The sequence below is a fragment of the Medicago sativa genome, chromosome 3, assembly GCF_051527215.1.
Source record: "Medicago sativa cultivar Bolivia chromosome 3, Bolivia_mono, whole genome shotgun sequence".
Classification (NCBI taxonomy): Eukaryota; Viridiplantae; Streptophyta; class Magnoliopsida; order Fabales; family Fabaceae; genus Medicago; species Medicago sativa.
In genome coordinates, this window is record NC_140751.1 from 92690044 (window position 1) to 92710815 (window position 20772).

At 32.0% G+C, this 20772-nt stretch overlaps 2 protein-coding genes and 1 long non-coding RNA gene across 4 annotated transcripts; 1 reads left to right on the top strand and 2 right to left on the bottom strand.

The window, feature by feature from the left end:
* Nucleotides 1-2974: 2974 nt before the first annotated feature.
* Nucleotides 2975-5514, top strand: LOC146942020 (thylakoidal processing peptidase 1, chloroplastic-like). 2 transcript variants are annotated; one of them, XR_015032555.1, is made up of 6 exons: nt 2975-4000; nt 4104-4172; nt 4274-4342; nt 4447-4533; nt 4634-4830; nt 4927-5514. XR_015032555.1 is itself a non-coding variant. In XM_085755986.1 (6 exons), the coding sequence occupies exons 1-6, from the start codon at nt 3293-3295 to the stop codon at nt 5051-5053; spliced, it is 1128 nt and encodes a 375-aa protein (XP_085612112.1). In that variant the 5' UTR covers nt 2975-3292; the 3' UTR covers nt 5054-5514. The 2 variants fall into 2 exon arrangements, 1 of the variants encoding a protein (XP_085612112.1); XM_085755986.1 differs by having other exon boundaries at nt 4634-4701.
* Nucleotides 5515-6733: 1219 nt separating this feature from the next.
* On the bottom strand, nt 6734-10413 carry LOC146942021 (uncharacterized). Its single transcript, XR_015032548.1, has 4 exons — nt 10132-10413; nt 9880-9996; nt 8888-9017; nt 6734-7509 (listed from the first exon to the last, which is right to left on the bottom strand). It is a non-coding gene; the product is annotated as an uncharacterized LOC146942021 (long non-coding RNA).
* A 3316-nt stretch (nt 10414-13729) lies between these two features.
* Nucleotides 13730-16749, bottom strand: LOC146942022 (protein NRT1/ PTR FAMILY 4.5-like). The gene is made up of 6 exons (XM_085755984.1): nt 16700-16749; nt 16425-16503; nt 16107-16324; nt 15004-15450; nt 14777-14901; nt 13730-14660 (listed from the first exon to the last, which is right to left on the bottom strand). The coding sequence occupies exons 1-6, from the start codon at nt 16700-16702 to the stop codon at nt 13826-13828; spliced, it is 1707 nt and encodes a 568-aa protein (XP_085612110.1). The 5' UTR covers nt 16703-16749; the 3' UTR covers nt 13730-13825.
* Nucleotides 16750-20772: the final 4023 nt, after the last annotated feature.

Sequence of the window (20772 nt, forward strand, 5' to 3'; positions counted from 1 at the left end):
CACACCACACAAACAATTGCATCTTCCCCTTTCTAAAAAATTAGGGTTTCAAGTTTTTCTTCCAAAGTGGTCGTCGTCCACTTTGGCCACCATTGAACAGCTCAGCCATTTTCTTGTCAAGGAAAGAAGATGGATATAAGAAAGGACAATCAAGAATGTGGGACATTAGTAGAGATGCGCATGAACCGCTTGATGATGTTGGAATTAAGTTAGCAGAGTTGTCTTTGGATGAACCAGATTTGGAAGCTGATTTGTATCTTGATGATGGGAATGGAGGAGAGGAGATGTAAAAGTTAGTTACATGTTAGTGTTAACTCTTAGCACTGATGTGTTCTTTTTTGGATACAGTGCTTCTTTTTTGGATCGATATAGTATAGCACTAACAATGTTCCTTTTGGATATAGTGTAGCATTGATGTATAGCACTGATGGTGCTCTTTTTTGTATATATTGCGTATGTAATTGACTAATGACCACTCTCTTAATCGTCAATATTATTTATATTTATGTTAATGTGCTACGAGCCTAGTTTCTTGTGTTTGTTAATATATTTGCATATTAAAAAAATGGTTATAATTATATTGTACATTTAACTATATAATTTTTTTTATTAACGTATCCCAGCCGTATCGTATCTTGATTTTTGAAATTTTTCCGTATCGACGTATCGGTGCAGTATCATATCTCATATCTGGGCTTCACAGGAGGTGCACACTTCAGCCTCAACCAAATCATACTATTATTATAATTATAATTACATCAATGAACAAGAATTACTGGATAATAGTATTATTATTATAAGGGTAAAATATGCTTTTCGTCCCTGTAATTATAGGTCATTTGAATTTTCGTCCCTGAGCTTACTAATCCTCCCATTTCGTCCCTGTAAAAGTTAATCACTTGAAATTTCGTCCCTCGCCCCTTTTAATCACTGCCACGTCAGCAAATTACCAAAATGGCATGGGAAATGACTAAAATACCCCTGGCTTATTTTTTTTTGTTTTTTTTTCCTTCAAAATTTTTTTCCCAGCTTTTTCCCGGATTTTTTTTTACGATTTTTTCTCCGAAAAATTTCAGTTTTTTCAGTTTTAATTTTAACATTTTTTTTTCCGAAATTTTTTTATGTTTTTTAATTGTTTTTTCAGATATTTTAATTTAAAAAAATAATTTTCACAAAAAAAAATTTCCCAGTTTTTTCCCGAATTTTTTTTTACAATTTTTTCTCCGAAAAATTTCAGTTTTTTCAGTTTTAATTTTAACATTTTTTTTCCGAAATTTTTTATGATTTTTAATTATTTTTTCAGATTTTTTTAATTTAAAAAAAGAATTTTCAAAATTTTGAAATTTTTTTAAGGAAAAAAAATAAGTCAGGGGTATTTTCGTCATTTCCCATGCCATTTTGGTAATTTGCTGACGTGGCAGTGATTAAAATGGGCGAGGGACGAAATTTCAAGTGATTAACTTTTACAGGGACGAAATGGGAGGATTAGTAAGCTCAGGGACGAAAATTCAAATGGCCTATAATTACAGGGACGAAAAGCATATTTTACCCTTATTATAATTACATTACTGTACACAGGAGGAACAAGCTTGTGAGCTTCGTACTTTTCTTTTTTTAGAAAGGTAGCTTCATTGTTAAGACTATAATTTAAATTTCCTTATCTATAATGTTTGACTTGCTGAGTGACGCAGGCACTTACGTCTTTCATGACATTTGCAATATTTATTGGAACGTAGTAGACGGCTATGCATCTATACGATCGATGATGAATAACAATTCTTCCTGTCTACGTGCGTATCGTTGTTTTCCTTTTCCGTCTTACTCCAATGTTTGTTCCATTTAGATCAAATTAACTTCAATCTAATATACAAATTTATTTAATAACTTTTCCATCGTCAACTTTACATATATAAAAAAAAAACACGAATATTCTAGATTATTGGATATAATTACAGGCTTATATGATATTTTGTTTTTTTATGTTATCAACATGGATATAAATTTGTTTAGACAAATTCATCTTATTACTTTTAGTGAATTTATATTGCATTAACATATTATATCGATTTCTTTTAGATATAGATAAAATGACAAAACTATCATAATTCATATCTATAAAGTGGAGTATCGGAGTTCGAATCTTGATTATAATATCCAATCTAATAATTTCAACATTTTTATCTGTTTAATTGAGATCCACTGTGAGATCCACTGTATGAGACAATATTCTATGGATGTAAAGAAATGAATTTCATTTTATAAAACAACAACACAATGTGAATCTTAACTAATCCTTATTTATTAATTTTGTTACGTCTACAATAACTTAACCTAATTTTTCCCGCTCATTTGCTTTATTAGGTTTGAAATTATTTAACCTAACAAATTTCATCTAAAAAAATGTATTGCACACAAATTTCATTCCTATCCGCTTGCCTTTTTTTTTGAAGAAAATATTTTCTACCATATCAATAATCTTACATGTTAAAGATTATTTATTACTCCATCCGTTTCAAAATACATGTCCAAGTCAACCACTTCACACATGCCAATGCACAATTTTGACTGTTAATATCTTTAATTATCTAAAGTAAAAAATTATAAAAATTTAATATTTTGAAAATATTTGTCGAGACAAATCAAACAATATCTTACATGCTAATATTTGTATTTATAGATTAGTTAAAAAATATGGTCAAAGTAAGTCAAGTGAATAATGCACATTGCAAAAAAATGGACATGTATTTTAAAACGGAGGGAGTAGTTTCTAATATAGTCGAGAAAACCCGTGCTAAAAGTCTAGTAAATAAATGAATCAAAAGTATGTATGATAATCAACCACATACCAAAATGGGTTCATGGAGGCAAAATCGTAAATATGGAAAGATACATGTCGAGTAATGAAAAGAGAAGGTAAGTAGTAACTACCAGTCGCAGTCTTTCCTTTTTAAAGCCTAAAAATCCATTTTTTCCTGTTTTCAACCATTCCCAATTCAATTCAAAAAAATCTACACCATCTCTCTCCTCTCTCTCTCTCTCTCTCTCTCAATTCATCAAAACGACGTAGCTTTCTCTATCCTCCTCCGGTAATCGGAGGAGTTACATCACCGCCGGCGGCGCTACCCTTCCCTGATTCCCTAACTACCCTTCAATTCAACCCTACCTTGTTCCGTTCAACGAATTTTTCTCACAAAATGGCTTATCTCACTTGCTAGGGTTTCACCCTTCCCAAATCTTTCACTCCGAAACCACCCTGTACCTTTTCTTCATCAACCTTATTCAATTCTTCGTTATGGCTATCCGTGTTACCTTCTCCTTTTCCGGCTATGTTGCCCAAAACTTAGTTTCCTCCGCCGGCGTTCGAGTCGGGAATTCTCGTTGTGTCCAAGAGTGTTGCATCCTTTCGCGCCTCTTTGGATCCAATCAGAAACCCGATCTCGAACGTTCCGGCGGCTTTCGCAATCGGAATCTCTATTCCGATTTCACTAAACCTAGAAGTTCACCTGTTTCTGCCTATTCTACCCTCGCCGGAGAAATTCTCTCCGAAAGCTGCAACAATCCTATCATCTTAGGCTTAATTTCGATGATGAAGTCAACGGCGATTTCTGGGTCAACATCGGCGGCTATGGGTGCTATGGGTATTTCACCATTCAAAACTTCTTCGATTATACCATTTTTGCAGGGTTCAAAGTGGCTTCCTTGTAATGAATCTGTTCCTATAGCAACAACTTGGGAGGTTGATAAAGGTGGAACGCGAATACAATCGGAGCCTGTTTCTGTTTCTTCTGAGAAAGAATCGCGTTTGGATTTGACTCAGAAGGAGAATACTAGTGGTTGGATTTCGAAATTGTTGAATGTTTGTTCCGAAGATGCTAAAGCTGTTTTCACTGCTGTTACTGTTAGTTTATTGTTTAAATCGTTTTTGGCTGAACCCAAATCCATTCCTTCTGCTTCTATGTACCCAACTCTTAAAGTTGGTGATCGTGTTCTTACAGAAAAGGTTTATTTTTTTATTTTTTCTTTTTATCAATCATTTGTCTCATTTGTGTGTTTTTTTTGTTTAGGATGTTTTGAACTAATTAAGGTTTTTGATTATGTAACAGTTTTCATTCTTCTTTAGAAAGCCTGATGTGTCTGATATCGTGATCTTCAAAGCACCATCCTGGTTGAAGGTATCTTTTACTGCCACAGTGGTTCAACTATTGCAAGTCTTTTGTCATATTATATGTTGATGAATTATGATGTTTTTTATTGTTTGATTTGGCTTATGTAGGCATATGGTTTTAGTTCATCTGATGTTTTTATAAAAAGGGTTGTAGCTAAAGCTGGTGATGTTGTTGAAGTAAGCTTTGATCGAGTACTCATTTGTTGTGTAATTAACTGATCACATTTGAATTGTTTTATCTTGATTTCTAGTATCTTATATTGTTTTGGGTTTTGTCGCAGGTTCGCGATGGGAAACTTCTGGTGAATGGTGTTGCTGAAGATGAGGAATTTGTTTTAGAGCCTCTTGCTTATGAGCTGGCTCCAATGGTAATGATATTTCTGTGGTAATGGTGCTTTTGTTTATTGATTGTGAATTCTGTTTGGTAACATGATTAATAGTATTTTTTTGTACTTCTAATGTTTGCAGGTTGTTCCAAAGGGACATGTCTTTGTGATGGGAGACAACCGTAACAAGAGTTTTGATTCTCATAACTGGTAAATTTTATGTCCTTTCTTACTAACTTTTCTCTCTTGTTTCTATTGGAGAATGGAGAGTATATTGCTTTAGCTGGGTGATACGTTTTGGCCTATTTGTTGATGCTGTTCTCCAAACTTCTAGCTTATGTAAAACATGCTCTCGGATCTTATAAGTTCATACTTAATTATATGCACTTAATTGTGATGCCTGACTAACATCCGTGTTGTTTTTGTGTCAATCAGGGGTCCACTTCCAATCGAGAACATTGTTGGTAGGTCCATGTTTCGCTACTGGCCTCCATCCAAAGTATCCGACACTGTCATGGTTCATAAATCCTCACCTGGAAATAAATCCGTGGCAGTTTCTTGACGCAGTTTCCACTACCTTCTGAGGGTGAAGAAAGATTTTTGATACATTCATTTATTCTGAATGAATCGCCACTCCAGTTTTGGACTAGGAGTGAGCTGTTATTCAACAATTCTCCAGGACAAATCTGCTGGTCCTGATTAAAGTTTGGGATGAACATCTTATTCATTGATGCAAATTTGTCAATGACCTAATAATAATGTTCTTTAGTGCTATCCTGACATGTATGGCCCCTTGCAAAAGCTTGGGGAAAAGAAATATTTAAGAAACATGATGTATGATTTGTGCTGTATTCATTTTTTCATGTTTTTTTCTTTTTTTGAATGCTAGAAACTTGAAGAAAGTTTCAACATGGAGCTATTTGACTCCTTGTAAGTAAGTTCCATAATAAAAAGCCTTATCATTGTGGTTAATACGCCATTCATATATAAATGAAATTATCTGGGCAAGGTTTTGGTTTCAAATTTCAGAATAACTTCCTGTTTCACTTTATTTTTATAATGCTCTGTAATGTCTACTATGGATAATTAACTGGGTCAGATTTCTGAGTTCGATGAAAGTGGAATATCATTGTAGTTCGTTATAATATATATATATATATATATATATATATATATATATATATATATATATATATATATATATATGGTAATTGGTAATATATGTAATTGGTATGATTTGATTGTTCCTATGAAGCACGGACACTCCTCGGATTAAGCGTGTCTCGGTGTCGGACACGTGTCGTGTCCGACACCGACACGACACCGACACTTGTAATTACACTGAATTATGTGATTTTTTTCAAATTATTAGCTGTGTCGGCGTGTCAGTGTCCGTGTCGTGTCTGGTGTCCGTGTCTGTATCCGTGCTTCATACTTAATTTATAAATCTTGGCTCACAACAACAATTGTGTTTTATTATATGTAATTGGTAATATAAACTGCAGATTCAATAACCCAATTTGAAAAATCCATGTAGTTAGAACCGGTATTCATTAACCCGTTGTAAATGCAGAAGATCGGTGACGAGTGACGACAAAGGAGAACAAAACGATTTTAAGGGATATGAGATAAAGGTCGCAACTTTTTGGGAAAATTGGAAGAAGAGACATGTGACTTGTTAAATTTTGGCTTTTAATCTAAGCCATACACCTTGATCCAATGGTTGAGATTTATTCCTACCATTCTCACATAAGATACCTATTCTCACTTGATATATATATATATATATATATATATATATATATATATATATATATATATATATATATATATATATATATATATATATAGGGTTATGATAGAAGACACCTTTTATGAAGGTGTCTTTTATCAAGTTACTCTATGAGCATTTGCGAAAAGACACCAACTTACTTTTAGGAAGGTGTCTTTTATCAAAGTTATAACTAAAAAGTGAAAATCACACCTTAAGGTGTGACTTGATAAAAGACACCACCAAAGGGTGGCTTGTAACATAACCCATATATATATACACACACACACACACACACTAGACTCTTGACCCGTGCTACCGCACGGGTCCTACCGAGAAGAAGTTAAACGAATAAATCGCAACAATGTAAACGTATATAGTTAATAGAAGTCTTATAAAAATTTAAAAATATTTTCCATTCCACGACAACAATAACAACAAAATGAGATGATAGTATACCTCAGAAAAAGGTTTGAACTTTAATCATCAAGATACATTACGAAAGACTTCATGATAAACAACATTTGAGATGATATGTATGCTCACAACTTTTGGGTGATAATACAGGGGCATGGCAAATCTCTAACATGTGAATACTAACATTACACAAAATTACATAGATGGCTGTTTATTAATATTGCTACACAACAATCCTACGATAGTATCAATATCAAAATATAATCATAATCATAAGGTTACACAACTGCCCAATGAACAGCCACCAAATTCCTTCTCCAACCGACACATTACCCACAAATTTCTTGAATATGCTTTCAATATAGCAGCAGACATGTACACACGACCACAATCCCGATACCAGCAAATCTCAATAGCAGCTTGATTCAATGCCAGAATATATCAACCATCCTTACCACTGTAAGAACACCGGTGCAGCAGAACAGAACATCCAAAGATGACACGCCATAAATAGTTAAGCAGACCAAATATCATGTATATCCCAAAATTTCCCTCTTCACGAATCCATTCACAATTAGACGATATATAATCGATGCAGTTCTAACTCCCTTCACATACGCAAATACTGGAAATCCCATAACAAAATAACATAAAGCTTCCTCTTCATAGATACCAAACCTAAATCCAATTTCCTCAATAATAGCCGAACAAAGTCTAAGCCAGACTAACAAAACCATACCAAAACTTCAAATGTCCTTAAAGCCAGACTAACAAAACCATACCAAAACTTCTTCCTACACCATACATATGCAGCGGAAATTTATAATTACCTATCAGGACATGGACTTTAAGGAATCAGTACACCACTGAGATGAAGGACATTTGAAGCATGTTGATCTTACGCTTAATCAATAGCAAGATATCATTTGACATGTTCTGAAATAAACTCAAATCAACCAAGTCCCAAACAAATTAAAATCCTATTTTTCAGGCTAGTGTTGTGACATAATTACTATAATTGATTTGAGTTGGTTTTAAGACATAAGGTCTGTTTCCATAAAAAATTAAGCTTCTGATTTGAGTAAGTTTCGGAACTTAAGGTTACAATGCAAACTTGAAAAATAGAAATAATAGAACTCAAAATTCAAGTATATCAAGAGAATCTAATTGTTACCAAATTAATCTAAGTAATTTCATCATTGCCCATTATTTGCTCTTTGTCTTCACTTGTCTTTTGATTTTGAAGTGCTGATCTCATGGTTTTTAGTTCTCAACTGTTCTTCAAACTTCTACAATAATTTTTAATTTATAAAACTCTTATTTCTTGACTCATTCGAGTTCCACTTCAATTTTTAAAACATTGATTTAAAGTTTAAACACAACTATTACATTCAAAACATCATAAGGGACATGAAAAACAGAAACTCCATTTCTCTAGTAGACCATGCAACTCCAATAAAGTGAACAGAGAGTATACTGCAATGGGACTCAATACTCATGTTATTGTTATCTTTAATTAAGTCAGCTACATATTTAAATAACCTTGAAATCATTAGAAAGTGAAAACACAAACATTGAATGATATGTTTACAGTCCATGAATTTCTGATTTGGAATGATCAATATATGTAAATAAATTCAGTATGCAACTAACATGCAGAAGAATCAAGGAATGTTTGTATTGATAATCATATCTCAGACCTATAAGAAGTGTACAAACACTTGCTATAACATGATATTATAATCATAGCCAAATTGCAGAAAACTTGACTTAAATTCTGAAATTTATAAGAACAGATAGCAAACGTAAATTGAGAGCACTAACTTTTATGAAAACAGATTTTTGAGCCAAAACTATTGTTATCGATCAAGGCATCAACGAATCATCACGACCAAAACCCTTGTAAATATAATCACCTATCATACCTCTAATAACCGGATTTTTTTTAGCGATAACATGATATTAAATTCAAATCGAAAATGCAAATAACTTGAGTTGAATTCTGAATTTAATATGAACTGAAAGAAAAAGCAACTAAGAAAATCATTTTCCATTTCAAAGGTTTTAAACAACAAAGTTCACTTTTTCAGCATCACATATAAACTACAAAATAAAATCCAACCACAATCCTTCGATCATATCATAAAATTACTGAATTACCGACCACAATCCTTTCATCATTTCTAATGCGATGTCGTAATCAATTACCTGATGGCACTCTATTAAATCTTCTATAGTCATCCGCATTGTCTCCAGCAACTCCTCAGCCACGGGACGTGCACTATATGAAGACATCATGCTCACACCTTGAGTCAATTGTACATGAGCAGAATCCATTCTATCAACAAACAAAATACGTAAAGTTGTTAACCATGGTCATGCGTAAAAATGTTCGAAAATCATGTATTTATATGTTACAACACAATACTTTTTTTTGTACATTTCAACTTCAGGCAGATCGCCGTTTAAAATAACTTTCGTCCCAAAGAATGAGTTCACCACACCCATTGCAACGTGGACGTGTATGCAATGTGTTAACAGAAAAAAAAATAACGAAACAATATAGTTCAGACATGAATTGTGATGTGGAGTTGACTGTATCTACCCATATAGTATTTCCTAGTTTTGCCAAACTGTAATATCAATATTATCGGCTGGGAATTATCATTCACAGCAAAATACTTCTCAATTGTTTTTGCAAGTTCACCCCAAAAAGAACAGTGGATTCTTCTTCCCTTGCAATGTATAATGATATTCATTTTCACCTCACATAATATATAATATCCACGTTCATATATATCTTACTCAATATCTTCTAATTTGATATCAATGACTTTGGTCTTTCTACCATTTTTATCGTTCTCTCAGATATTATCCAGCTCAAAATAGCAGACAGTAACAGTAATGGAACTGCTACACCAGATGGTAACTAAAACCAAAAAACAAAACTCCTAACAGCTGCTGGCCGCAAAACTCCAAAAAATTAAGGCTGTAAACTTTTCAAAACAAAACTAAAGAAACAACCAATGTAGCAAATGGTTTTGTTCAAAATTTCACAAATAATAGAAAAACCAATGATTTTGAGTTGAAAAGTTCATAATTTTCTTCTACAAACATAATATTAACAACTTTCTTGCAGATGTGTAGGTTAAAAAAATCACAGAATAATTTTTTTTTTTTTTTAAAAAAAACTCAACTACCTTGAAACCCCAATTGCTATATTTTGATTTTTTTGCCAAATAGCTGCATTTCTTGCCAAGGAAAGCTCGGATATAGAATCAAATTTGATAGAACCACCGAGTAAGATAAATTATGACCTAATTAACAGATGAAGAATTAAAGATTCAATTGAGAGAAAAGAAAGATGATTTGCAAATATAAAGTAGTGGTAGAGATTTCTAAACCCTAACAAATTGATAGAAATTAGAGAAAAATAGTGAGAGAAGGGGTACCTAAAATTGCTATATTTAGGGTCCAATTCGTACTCCAATCCTCACAATTTCATCAAACTAAACTTCACCGATTTTCTTGTGAAAGTTATAACTTCACCGATTTACAATCCGGTTTGCATAACCAAATGAACATCAAGCAAGACACAACACATGAGGTACTTAATCACTCTCTCTGAAGGAAGAAGGAGTTAGAGGAGGAAAGAGTTTGGCATTGAAAACCTAAGAGTGAATGGGAATAGCAAAAGAGTTGAGAGAATGGGGAGATAGAGAGACACCTCGGGTAATACAAATTCATTTGAAAACTGGATGGACATTGAAGGTTCATGAGTGGGTAGTTGGCAGATAGGGTCAGCACTTAATGCAAGCTTGAAAGGTCATAAGATCAAAGGCTGAGATTTAAGGTGTGGTTGGCAGTTGAGATTAGCATTAATTATGGATTAGGGAGGAAAAAATAGGAGTGATTAGGGCAACACTGCCAGCACATCAAGTTAGGCTTTTATAATAAAGGATATATATATATATATATATATATATATATATAGGGTTATGATAAAAGACACCTTTTACGAAGGTGTTTTTTATCAAGTTACTCTATGAGCATTTGCGAAAAGACACCAACTTACTTTTATGAAGGTGTCTTTTAGCAAAGTTATAACTAAAAAGTGAATATCACACCTTAAGGTGTGATTTGTTAAAAGACACTACCAAAGGGTGGCTTGTAACAAAACCTATATATATATATATATATATATATATATATATATATATATATATATATATATATATATATATATATATATATATATATATATATATATATAAGGGATCCATTGACTCCAAGAGTAAGTCTTTAGACTTACTCCAAATCATGACCCTTCATTTTAATAATAATTAATGACTATGATTAATTATAATAATAATTGATAGGGTGAGGCTTTTTTACTCCTTCTTCTTGAAGTCTACAGCGGAACACCATTAATACAAATGAGCTTCCGCTCATAATTCAAAACTTAGCACATGGAGATTAATAAACCTGATGTGTATGTCATCTCCTTTCAATTCTTTATTTTTATTTTTGACAAAATCCTTTCATGAAAAAAGTAATTGTATATATTAAGATAATTAGATGTGAAGGGAACCACATGCCACTAACGATAGAATTAGCTACTGAAATTGAAGGCAGTGTGGTAATTATGTTATCTTGTGAATTGAAGATTACCAAACGAGGTCTTACAACGCAAATCAATTCAATCTCTAGAAAAATCAAATAAAAAAATTGTGCACCAATTAAACCCTAACAAGAAGATTTGTCGAAGGTCGTAAACATGAAAAATTGACTTTTAAAAATTGAAAAATAAAAAACGTTGAGAGACAGCACAAAGAGATTAGAAGAATTGGAAATTCACATGTTTAGAGATGAAAGAACCTCACCTTAATAATTATTACAATTAATCATAACCATTAATTATTATTAAAATGATTTAGAGTAAGTCTAAAGACTTACTCTTGGAGTCAATTGATCCCTTCTCTCTCTATATATATATATAATTTTTTTTTTTTATATATCAATATATATAGTGTTGACTTTTTGTTGTTGAAGTCAAAATATGGAAATTTTGACCAACCAAGTTCTAGACGCAATTTTATTTGATATTCTCTCAACTAAACTGTGAAATCATTTGCCTCCTAGTGTAAATGACAGACGAGCAATTCTTGTTTGGTCACAACCACAAATATTGGTTTAGGCACACATACAAATAGAAATATATAAAAAGAGAAAAAAAATTCAATTTATTGTTATTATTATTGAAAACATTGGTTAATATGTATTGTTGTGTGTGCGCTTAAATGATTTAGATTTGTGCTTGTGTCTATCTTAGAATTTCTCATGACGAGCAAGAAACATTATCAATTTATAGCAGGCCCTTGCAGTCTTGACCTATCAGCGACTGCAACAACACATTCAGAATTTATGCAGTTCACTACTGCTATAAATCATAGGCAGAAGATATGTATCTTAGTGTTTGGTAGATGCCCGTTTGGCACCATATCACCACTACGTTGACATAGTACTTCAGCCATGCTGCGAGCACCACTGCATTGGTTTGTGCTTGACAATCATCCCCATTTAGTATATCTTTCCTAAGTGTATGTTTAGTTTCATTTCACTTCTAAAGGGACTAAAACTGTTTCGATTCTGACATGTGTGGTTCTTTTCAAGTAGAGGAATTGATTTTTCTTCCACAATTGATTCTACTTGAAGCTAATATTTATAACTTTTTAGTTTAAAATTGATTTTTACACACAAATTTATAGTTCAATTCATTTTTACATAAATAAACGTATACAAACACAATTTACTTTACTTTCATTCAAAATCAATTCTTGATACCTCTGATCCATCTCACATCCAAATCAATGCTTGTTTTTAAATAACAACCAATTGTCTGAATTGAAATATTTTTTATTATCTCAACTTAATGAAAATGTTTTGCTAACGTTTTGTATAAATATTAGTAAGAAATTTGCTAATTCTTTTCCTTACAGGTTAATATAACCAAACAAGCGTTTAATAATTTTTCAGCTGCAGCATCTCCAAGTTTTATTTGTGTGTTAGTTATATGGGAGGAAAATACAAAAGCCAAAACTCTATCAGCACTTCTTTAATTACTGTGAAGCATTTTTAACAGATTGAAGTTACTTTTGGAAATTGAAAATCTATTGGCACTTTTTTGAAATGTATTGAACATCCAAGTTTAAAACAAACAACTGAAAATTGCTTTTCCCAATTCACTCAATGCTAAGAAACACCATAAAATGACAAATTTAACCTTAAATTCCATCGACAGTTAACTACCGCCGGTTAAAATCCATCGGGGTTGTATTAATGATTTCGTGGTTTTTCATAGCAACCTTTGATGTGGGAACATCAATTTTCCAAACAACTAGTGTCTATTGATGCTAAGGCCCATCCGAAGACAAACTTTTTAAATATGCAAGTGTTGTAGGAAAAATGTGTCTAAGAACTTACATAGTAAAAACAGGGTCTAACTTTTAGAGTACCGCTCTTCTCCCATCTGTTTTTTCTCATTCCCTTCGTCAAAATAGCCGAGCGTGAGTTAACTCACACAAGTGTATTTCTCAATGGGAATGAGCAAAAACATATGAGAGAAGAGCAATTTTCTACCTTTTATGTCATGTTTGGATGAGTGGTATAGTGAAATGGAATTAAAATTAAAATAGTCTAATTATATTTTAAAAAAGTGCATGTTACCCTATTTCATTATACTCAACTTCATTCCAGCCTATGCCACCAATTCAAACACAAATTTTCTCAACAAAAATCCACAGCGAATTTGATGTTTAACATCGTTATACATGTGGTTAAGTAGTTCAATAGATGATTATTTAATATAACAAGATGACACAACCTCATTAATCATCCATTGAACATAATTAACCACAATTTTACACATTGCTAACCATGTTTTTTCAAGTATTCGAATATGCATGATACTCATCATCTTCTTCACTTGATTTGTCTTGTCATTTCTCATGCAATAAGGTTTTATATGAAATCATTGTGAATCAATTTACGTTTATCAAATCAAGTTTATTTATAATAATTCTTTTTGTACAAAAACATAAATATATACTAAATTACATGTAGATTCAATAGTCCTAGTAATCTAATTTAAACCTTAACCATGTCAACATCATTTAAATCACCTAGGTGTTTGTCTTCCACTGTTTTGTATCTATACCAAGAAGCACAAACCAAGTAAAATACAAAGTTTACAACACTTATGATTGACAATAACCAATAAAAGTAGTTAAGCTTGTCTCTATTCAAGTTATTACTAGCCAACCAACCACCACTCACTTTGTTAACTACCTCAACAACCACTGTGCTTGTAAAGTAACCAAATGCAACAGAACACCAAGAAATTGCTGTACTAAGTGACTTCATTCCAGCTGAACTTTCTGCATAGAAAAACTCTAGAAGTCCAATAAGTGTAAACATGTCTGCAGCTCCAAAAATAGCATATTGAAAACCCAACCAAAAAACACTCATTGGTAAAGGCTCAGTGCTATCTACCATATTATGTTCTATGGCTACAGATTTTCGACGTGTTTCGACAAAACCAGCAACTAACATTGATATAGCTGATAGAACCAATCCAATTCCAATTCTTTGAAGGTGTCGGATTCCGGTTGGGATTCCTGTGATTCTTCGAATAAGCGGGACAAAAACTCGGTCGTATAGAGGAATTAGGACAAACATGAACAATAGAGGGATTACTGGGAGGGAGGGTCCTGGCATTTTGAATCCCAAGATGTTTGTGTCCAAGGTTGTGCTTTGTTGTATGCTGAAAGTTTGAAGCTGTGCTAAACATGTGTTCATAAATATTGTGCTTAATATTATTGGTAGCATTCGGACTAGGATTTTTGTTTCTTCTACTTGTGTCACTGTGCAAAGATTCCATGATCCTGTACTGTTTCCTCCAACTGCTGCTCTATCTAAGAATCTGTGAATACAATTTTTTTTTTCACAAAGAAAGAAACGAATTAGTAAATATAATAGTCATGTTGCATTAAATTTAGATGAATCAAAATTCAAATATGTTTCATTATATATAATTACCTGAATTGATCAGTCCTTTTAAGGATTTCATAACTGTCTCCTCTTTCTTTTTCATGGATCTCATGCATTTCTTCTGCATTCTCCGGAATTTGGAGTTTTCTGTTTCTGAAGGCTGCCACAAACACCTGAAAGTTCAACAAATTAAATATGCATCACAATTAAATTTCCCTTTAAAGTACAATAACATTTTGAAGCATGTAGAAAAAAATGAGGATAATGATATTTACCTGTATGATTCTAATTAGAGGACTTCCCTTTGGAGTATTGTTTCTGTAGAATGACTTACCCATGCAAATAGAGAGAATTGAGAGAAAGACTGCTATAGTGCATACAGTAAAACTCCAATACCATCCTTGATTAGTACTAATCCAATTAATGAAAGTAACACCAAATATTGCTCCTGTGGTAAGGCTAAGTAAAAACCAATTAAAAAAGCTTGAAAGTTGAGCTGCTTCCTTTGGATCTTTATCATCAAATTGGTCAGCTCCTAAGGCTGGTAAAGCTGCCTTAACACCACTTGTTCCTAATGCAAAAAGGTATAGACCTGTATAAAGTATAGCAGCTTGGCTTCCATTAGCAGGTTCACATTGGTTCATATGAATTGGTGCTATATCTTTGCAAGGAATTGGTCTTAATTGTTGGAAACGTGCTTGAACTGTTAGGATACTATATCCCTGCAATTAAAAAAATTAGTTGTATGATGATTAATCCTTTTAAAAAAATCTCATATGCGACGGTTGTAAAATAATCGCTATGGTCACTTTTTTTTTTTTACGTCATTAGTATCATTTCAATTAATAATAATATTTTTCTCTCTCGACGATTTAAAAAATATATTTATTCATTTCTTTTAGCAAGATATTTATTCGTGTTTTGTTACATCTTTAATTAGCTTTTCCTTAAACATTCACCTTCAATTATTGAAGGCTCTCACTAAACTTTGTTTATAATGATTAATCATGGGATTGACCACGTCATGATGCTGAAAGTACAAACATAATTATCATTATTGAGCTATGCTATGTTCACACTCATTTTTCTTACACCCTAGCTCCTACATTACCAACCATAGGGCCCCTCTTCACCTTGCTGTACCGTGAAATGCAAGTGAAGATAGAATAAAAATGAGGGCACTAGTTATTAATCAGTTTTTAATATTAACAAAGAATAACAAGTCACTTTGAATGTCAATTTGATCTTTAAACGTGTCTTTCATTAGTTAATTTGATTCTCAAATGTGTTTTCGGTTATACTACTAATAGAATATACACTCGATGATATTTTTGCGTTAACGAAAAATTTGCTAGCAAGAGAAATTGATTAAACTTACCAACAATTCCATGCATGCAAACAGAACACAAGTATTGAACCTAGACAAATATGTATCAGAAATTAATCCACCTAGGAGTGGTAGTAAAAAAGCAGTTCCCATTAAGTTGGTTAGGGTTGTTGCTGATTTTGTTAAGCTGAAGTTCATGGACCCAGTGAAATAAGTTATTAAGCTCACTGCATTGGCAACAAAAGCCATGTTCTCTAACCCTTCCATAGCTGCATCCAAAAATTGGAATTTCAATTTAATAAATACAAACAAAACATTTTTAACATATAAAAGGACACACATGGGATTTTCCAAGTTTCAAGTTCTTACCATATACAAAAAGTGCAGCTCTTTTTCCTCCTAGTCTTCTTTGTACCCTTGGTTGTGTAGCCATACTTCTGCAGATTCCCTGGCAAGTAATCAAACAAGTTCAAAAGTGTTCTAAGCAGATAATTCGGTTGGTGAACTAAGAGACGCTAACGTAAAAATATCCAGTGACACCAATATAACCTATAATAAGTTAAGAAATTGAATCATTTTCCTTAACTGGTCCATTTTGAAGAACATTAAAAATGTGTGGCAAGTAAAAAGAAAAGATTAGTTACCATTGTTAGTGTCTTCTTTGATCTGAAGGTGAGAAACTGCTTCTTTAGATACTAGTGTAGTTCATTTGCCATGAACTTATATAGATAAATGTGCCGCAAGTTGTGGATGAAGTAAGCAATAAGAAAATCATATAATGTCAAGTTGACATTATAAAAATAAATTTGGTTACATTTTTGTAAGGGAACCTATGTTTCTGTTTTTCTCCTCCCCGCCCCTATAATGTGCATGTTTTGAATTCATTAGTTGACTTAAATAATTTTTTATGACTAGAACAAATTAAGTTAATGGTATTGATTGGCATGTCTGAACTACTTTTTTTAATTTTTTGATAAAATAGAGGGCCATAGACCCCATGTTTGAACTACTATGTTCATGAATATAAATATGAGTAATTAGCCAAATACCCCCCGAAATTGCAAGGCGCGTCAATTACCCCCCTGCAGTTAACGAAATATCAATTACCCCCCCGAAATTGATAAACGATAGTCAATTACCCCCCTCCGTTAATTTCCTCCATCCAACATGCTGATGTGGCAGTTAACTGCCCACGTGGCACTGCCACATGGTCAGAAAAGGCATGCCACGTCAGAGGGGGGTAATTGACTATATTTTTTAATTTTTTTTTGAATTTTTTTTTTTTTTTGAAAATTTTTTTTTTTTTTTGAACAAAAATATGATTTTTCCTTGCAAATTTATGATAATTGATCACCACTATGAATCTTATTCCTTCTATATGCTAATTTATATGACTAATATATGTCACTGTCATTATTATCACTACTATATAATGTGAAGTTGATGGTGTGTTTCGATTTGGACAGAAGAGGGGGAATTGAAGCTTGCTTTAGGGCTTAATAATGATGAAAATGATAATGGAAGCTTTGCATGTTGATTTTTATTGAAGTACATGATAGTATTGTTGTGTATGTTGGTAGTTTTGATTAAAATTCTTGGTTCACAATAGTTATATGAAATATGTATTGTTGTTCTAAGTATTTTCTTATGTGTATTGGAAACAAATGTAAGAGGCAATTATGCTAAGCTGTTTGTGCTGCTATTGTTCTAAGTTGTTTGTGTTGTTATTGTTCCAACAAGTTCGTGTCAAAAACCCCCCTGTAGTTTATCAATAATGGTCAAAAACCCCCCTGTAGTTTATCAATAATGGTCAAAAACCCCCCTGTATTTGAATTATTTGGGCTTATGTTTTGACAGAACCTATTATGCTAGTTCTGTTTGTGGTTGGTGGCGTGTTTCTGCGGCCTGCAGTGTCTGGGTGCCTGCAGTGTCTAGGTGCATGAGTGTCTAAGTTTATAATCTATGACTAAGGTATGCTACTATATGACAGAATTATCTCTGTGAAATCATCATTTAAGTATGCTACCTATAATGACAGTATAAGCATAGAACAGTATAATGACAGTATAAGCATAGAACATCTATATGACAGAACTATATGACAGAATTATCTCTGTATAAGCACATTATATAGTAGTGATAATAATGACAGTGGCATATATTAGTCATATAAATTAGCATATAGAAGGAATAAGATTCATAGTGGTGATCAATTATCATAAATTTGCAAGGAAAAATCATATTTTTGTTCAAAAAAAAAAATTCAAAAAAAAAAAAAATTTTCAAAAAAAATTTAAAAAATATAGTCAATTACCCCCCTCTGACGTGGCATGCCTTTTCTGACCATGTGGCAGTGCCACGTGGGCAGTTAACTGCCACATCAGCATGTTAGATGGAGGAAATTAACGGAGGGGGGTAATTGACTAACGTTTATCAATTTCGGGGGGTAATTGATATTTCGTTAACTGCAGGGGGGTAATTGACGCGCCTTGCAATTTCGGGGGGGTATTTGGCTAATTACTCATATAAATATATTTCATGTCACCTAATGACATTCATTGCTGCCGGCATTTGCAATCAGTTTTGTGCAGTTTGTCAACAATGCATGTGTGTGTTAGTTAGAGTGCATTCTGATTGATATATAGGGTGGATGACTAATTCTCTCAAGTTTTTGTCCGGATGACATATACACATAATTTATGAAATATTGATCCTAAAAGATCGTTACAAGTGGATTACAACCCTTGTAATTTTATTTGATAAAGTAAATACTCACTCCGTCCTCTAATCACTATTATAAGAAGAAAAAAAAACTCAAATCTTGATCATTATTATAAGCCAAAGTAACAATTTTTGAACTATGTAATGTTAGTATCTCTAATAGTATATCTTTCATTTAATTCAAAAAATGCGGATAGTTAAATGAGTTTTTTCATTAAAATATTTTCAATTAACTAAAATTGGTGTCCCCTAATTGTGCTAAAAAACAAATTGGAGTATAGGAATATGTTTTATAACATACTAGTCGAGATACCCGTGCTACAGCATGGGTAGCGCGGCTTCGCCGCGCTGTATGGCCGCGGCTCCGCCGCGTGTCGCGTCTCGGCTGCGTTTGGCATAGTGATTTTTTTGTCCATAGTGAAAATATGTAAAGTATTTAAAGCATAATAATGTATATATTGATCGGTAGTAATAAAAAAAGACAAAATAATTAAATTTTAATATGAACAAATATATATTAAATTTTAGTATTGACGATATTAATAATGCTAATAAATAAAAATAATCATACATTTTATTTACTAATATGTTTTAATGTTTTAGTGTGAAAAATACTAATATGCATCCCGTGAAAAATCATAATTAATGTATTATATAATACTGCTATCGTAAAATATATTTCATAAATAAACATATACTAACATATTCCCGTAAAAAAATACAGTGAGATATACTAACATATTCCCGTAAAAAAAATACAGTGAGATATATTTTTGTTAATATATAGTCCATACACTCATATATATTTTATCAATATATAGTTCCCATTAGATTTCAGAAATAAGAATATACTAATATATTCCCGTAAAACAAACATATACTCATATATATTTTTATTAATATATAGTCCATACACCCACATATATTTTATTAATATATTAATAAAACTTAGGCAATCGCGGTATTTAAATAGAGATATTAAATCCTTCAAAAAAAAAAATAGAGATATTAAAAAAATACTTATTAAAACTGATCACTCGTTGTAGTTACTAAAATGGGTCCCGTGTTACAATTGTACACTCCAACGGGTTTTTTAGTGATATATTTTCAAAAAAAAAAACAACGGAAAAAATTGAAGTATGATTAATCATAGTATATAATTTTTTGTTTTGTTTTAGTATTGACGATAAGAACAACTTCTCCGACCACCGCCGTTCTAAATAATCTATTCTCACCATGTGTATAAAAGAACATTAATATTATACTTATATAAAATCTTTGATTATTCTACATGTAAAAATTTGTTAAAAATATTCGAACATTTTCCATTGTGAGTCATTGCCGAACCTTACGTATTTTTTTGTTGAAGGATTGAACCTTACGTAGTTAATTATCTAATAGCAAGCATTTGATTGTGAATCATAGTCGAACCTTACGTAGTTAATTTTTTTTTTGTAGTGTTTCGAATACTAATTTTAATTTAATGATAAGTGATAAACACGTGTCTAGTGACATAAATTATACTCACATTTATTTTATTAATATATACCAATATATCATACACTCATAATTATTATCTTTCAAAAAAAAATTATTAATATATAGTTCGCATTATATTTCATAAATATACACTATCTCATTTCAGTATAAAATCATATGCATACATATTCCCTGTTTGATAAGTGTGTTACATGAAGTATTAAAAAAAAAAATCAACTTTAATATAATATTTCTATAAAAATCTTTACTTACATGTGAAAATCCGTTTAAATGTTTTTGAATTCGAAACTTAATTTATTGATAAGTGATAAATATAGGTCCCGCGTAAAAACATATATTGATTTGAGCAGATTTTAATGACTCAAACTTTACACCTTTGGTTCTTGAAACATTTCACGTTGGACTTCAAATAATGATAATTGAATTAGAAGTTTTCACAACAGTATATTAAGTCAAGTTAAATATTAAATATGTTATTTTGTGCGTTTAATGGACA

What these genes read in the sequence shown, in the direction of transcription:
- LOC146942020 (XM_085755986.1), top strand. Translation starts at nt 3,293, where the DNA reads ATGGCTATCCGTGTTACCTTCTCCTTTTCCGGCTATGTTGCCCAAAAC. An exon ending in ATCGTGTTCTTACAGAAAAG is followed by an intron (nt 4,001 to 4,103) that starts GTTTATTTTTTT and finishes ATTATGTAACAG; the next exon opens with TTTTCATTCTTCTTTAGAAA. An exon ending in AGTTTTGATTCTCATAACTG is followed by an intron (nt 4,702 to 4,926) that starts GTAAATTTTATG and finishes TGTGTCAATCAG; the next exon opens with GGGTCCACTTCCAATCGAGA.
- LOC146942022 (XM_085755984.1), bottom strand. An exon ending in CTCTAATTAGAATCATACAG is followed by an intron (nt 14,902 to 15,003) that starts GTAAATATCATT and finishes TTGAACTTTCAG; the next exon opens with GTGTTTGTGGCAGCCTTCAG. An exon ending in AAAAGGACTGATCAATTCAG is followed by an intron (nt 14,661 to 14,776) that starts GTAATTATATAT and finishes TTGTATTCACAG; the next exon opens with ATTCTTAGATAGAGCAGCAG.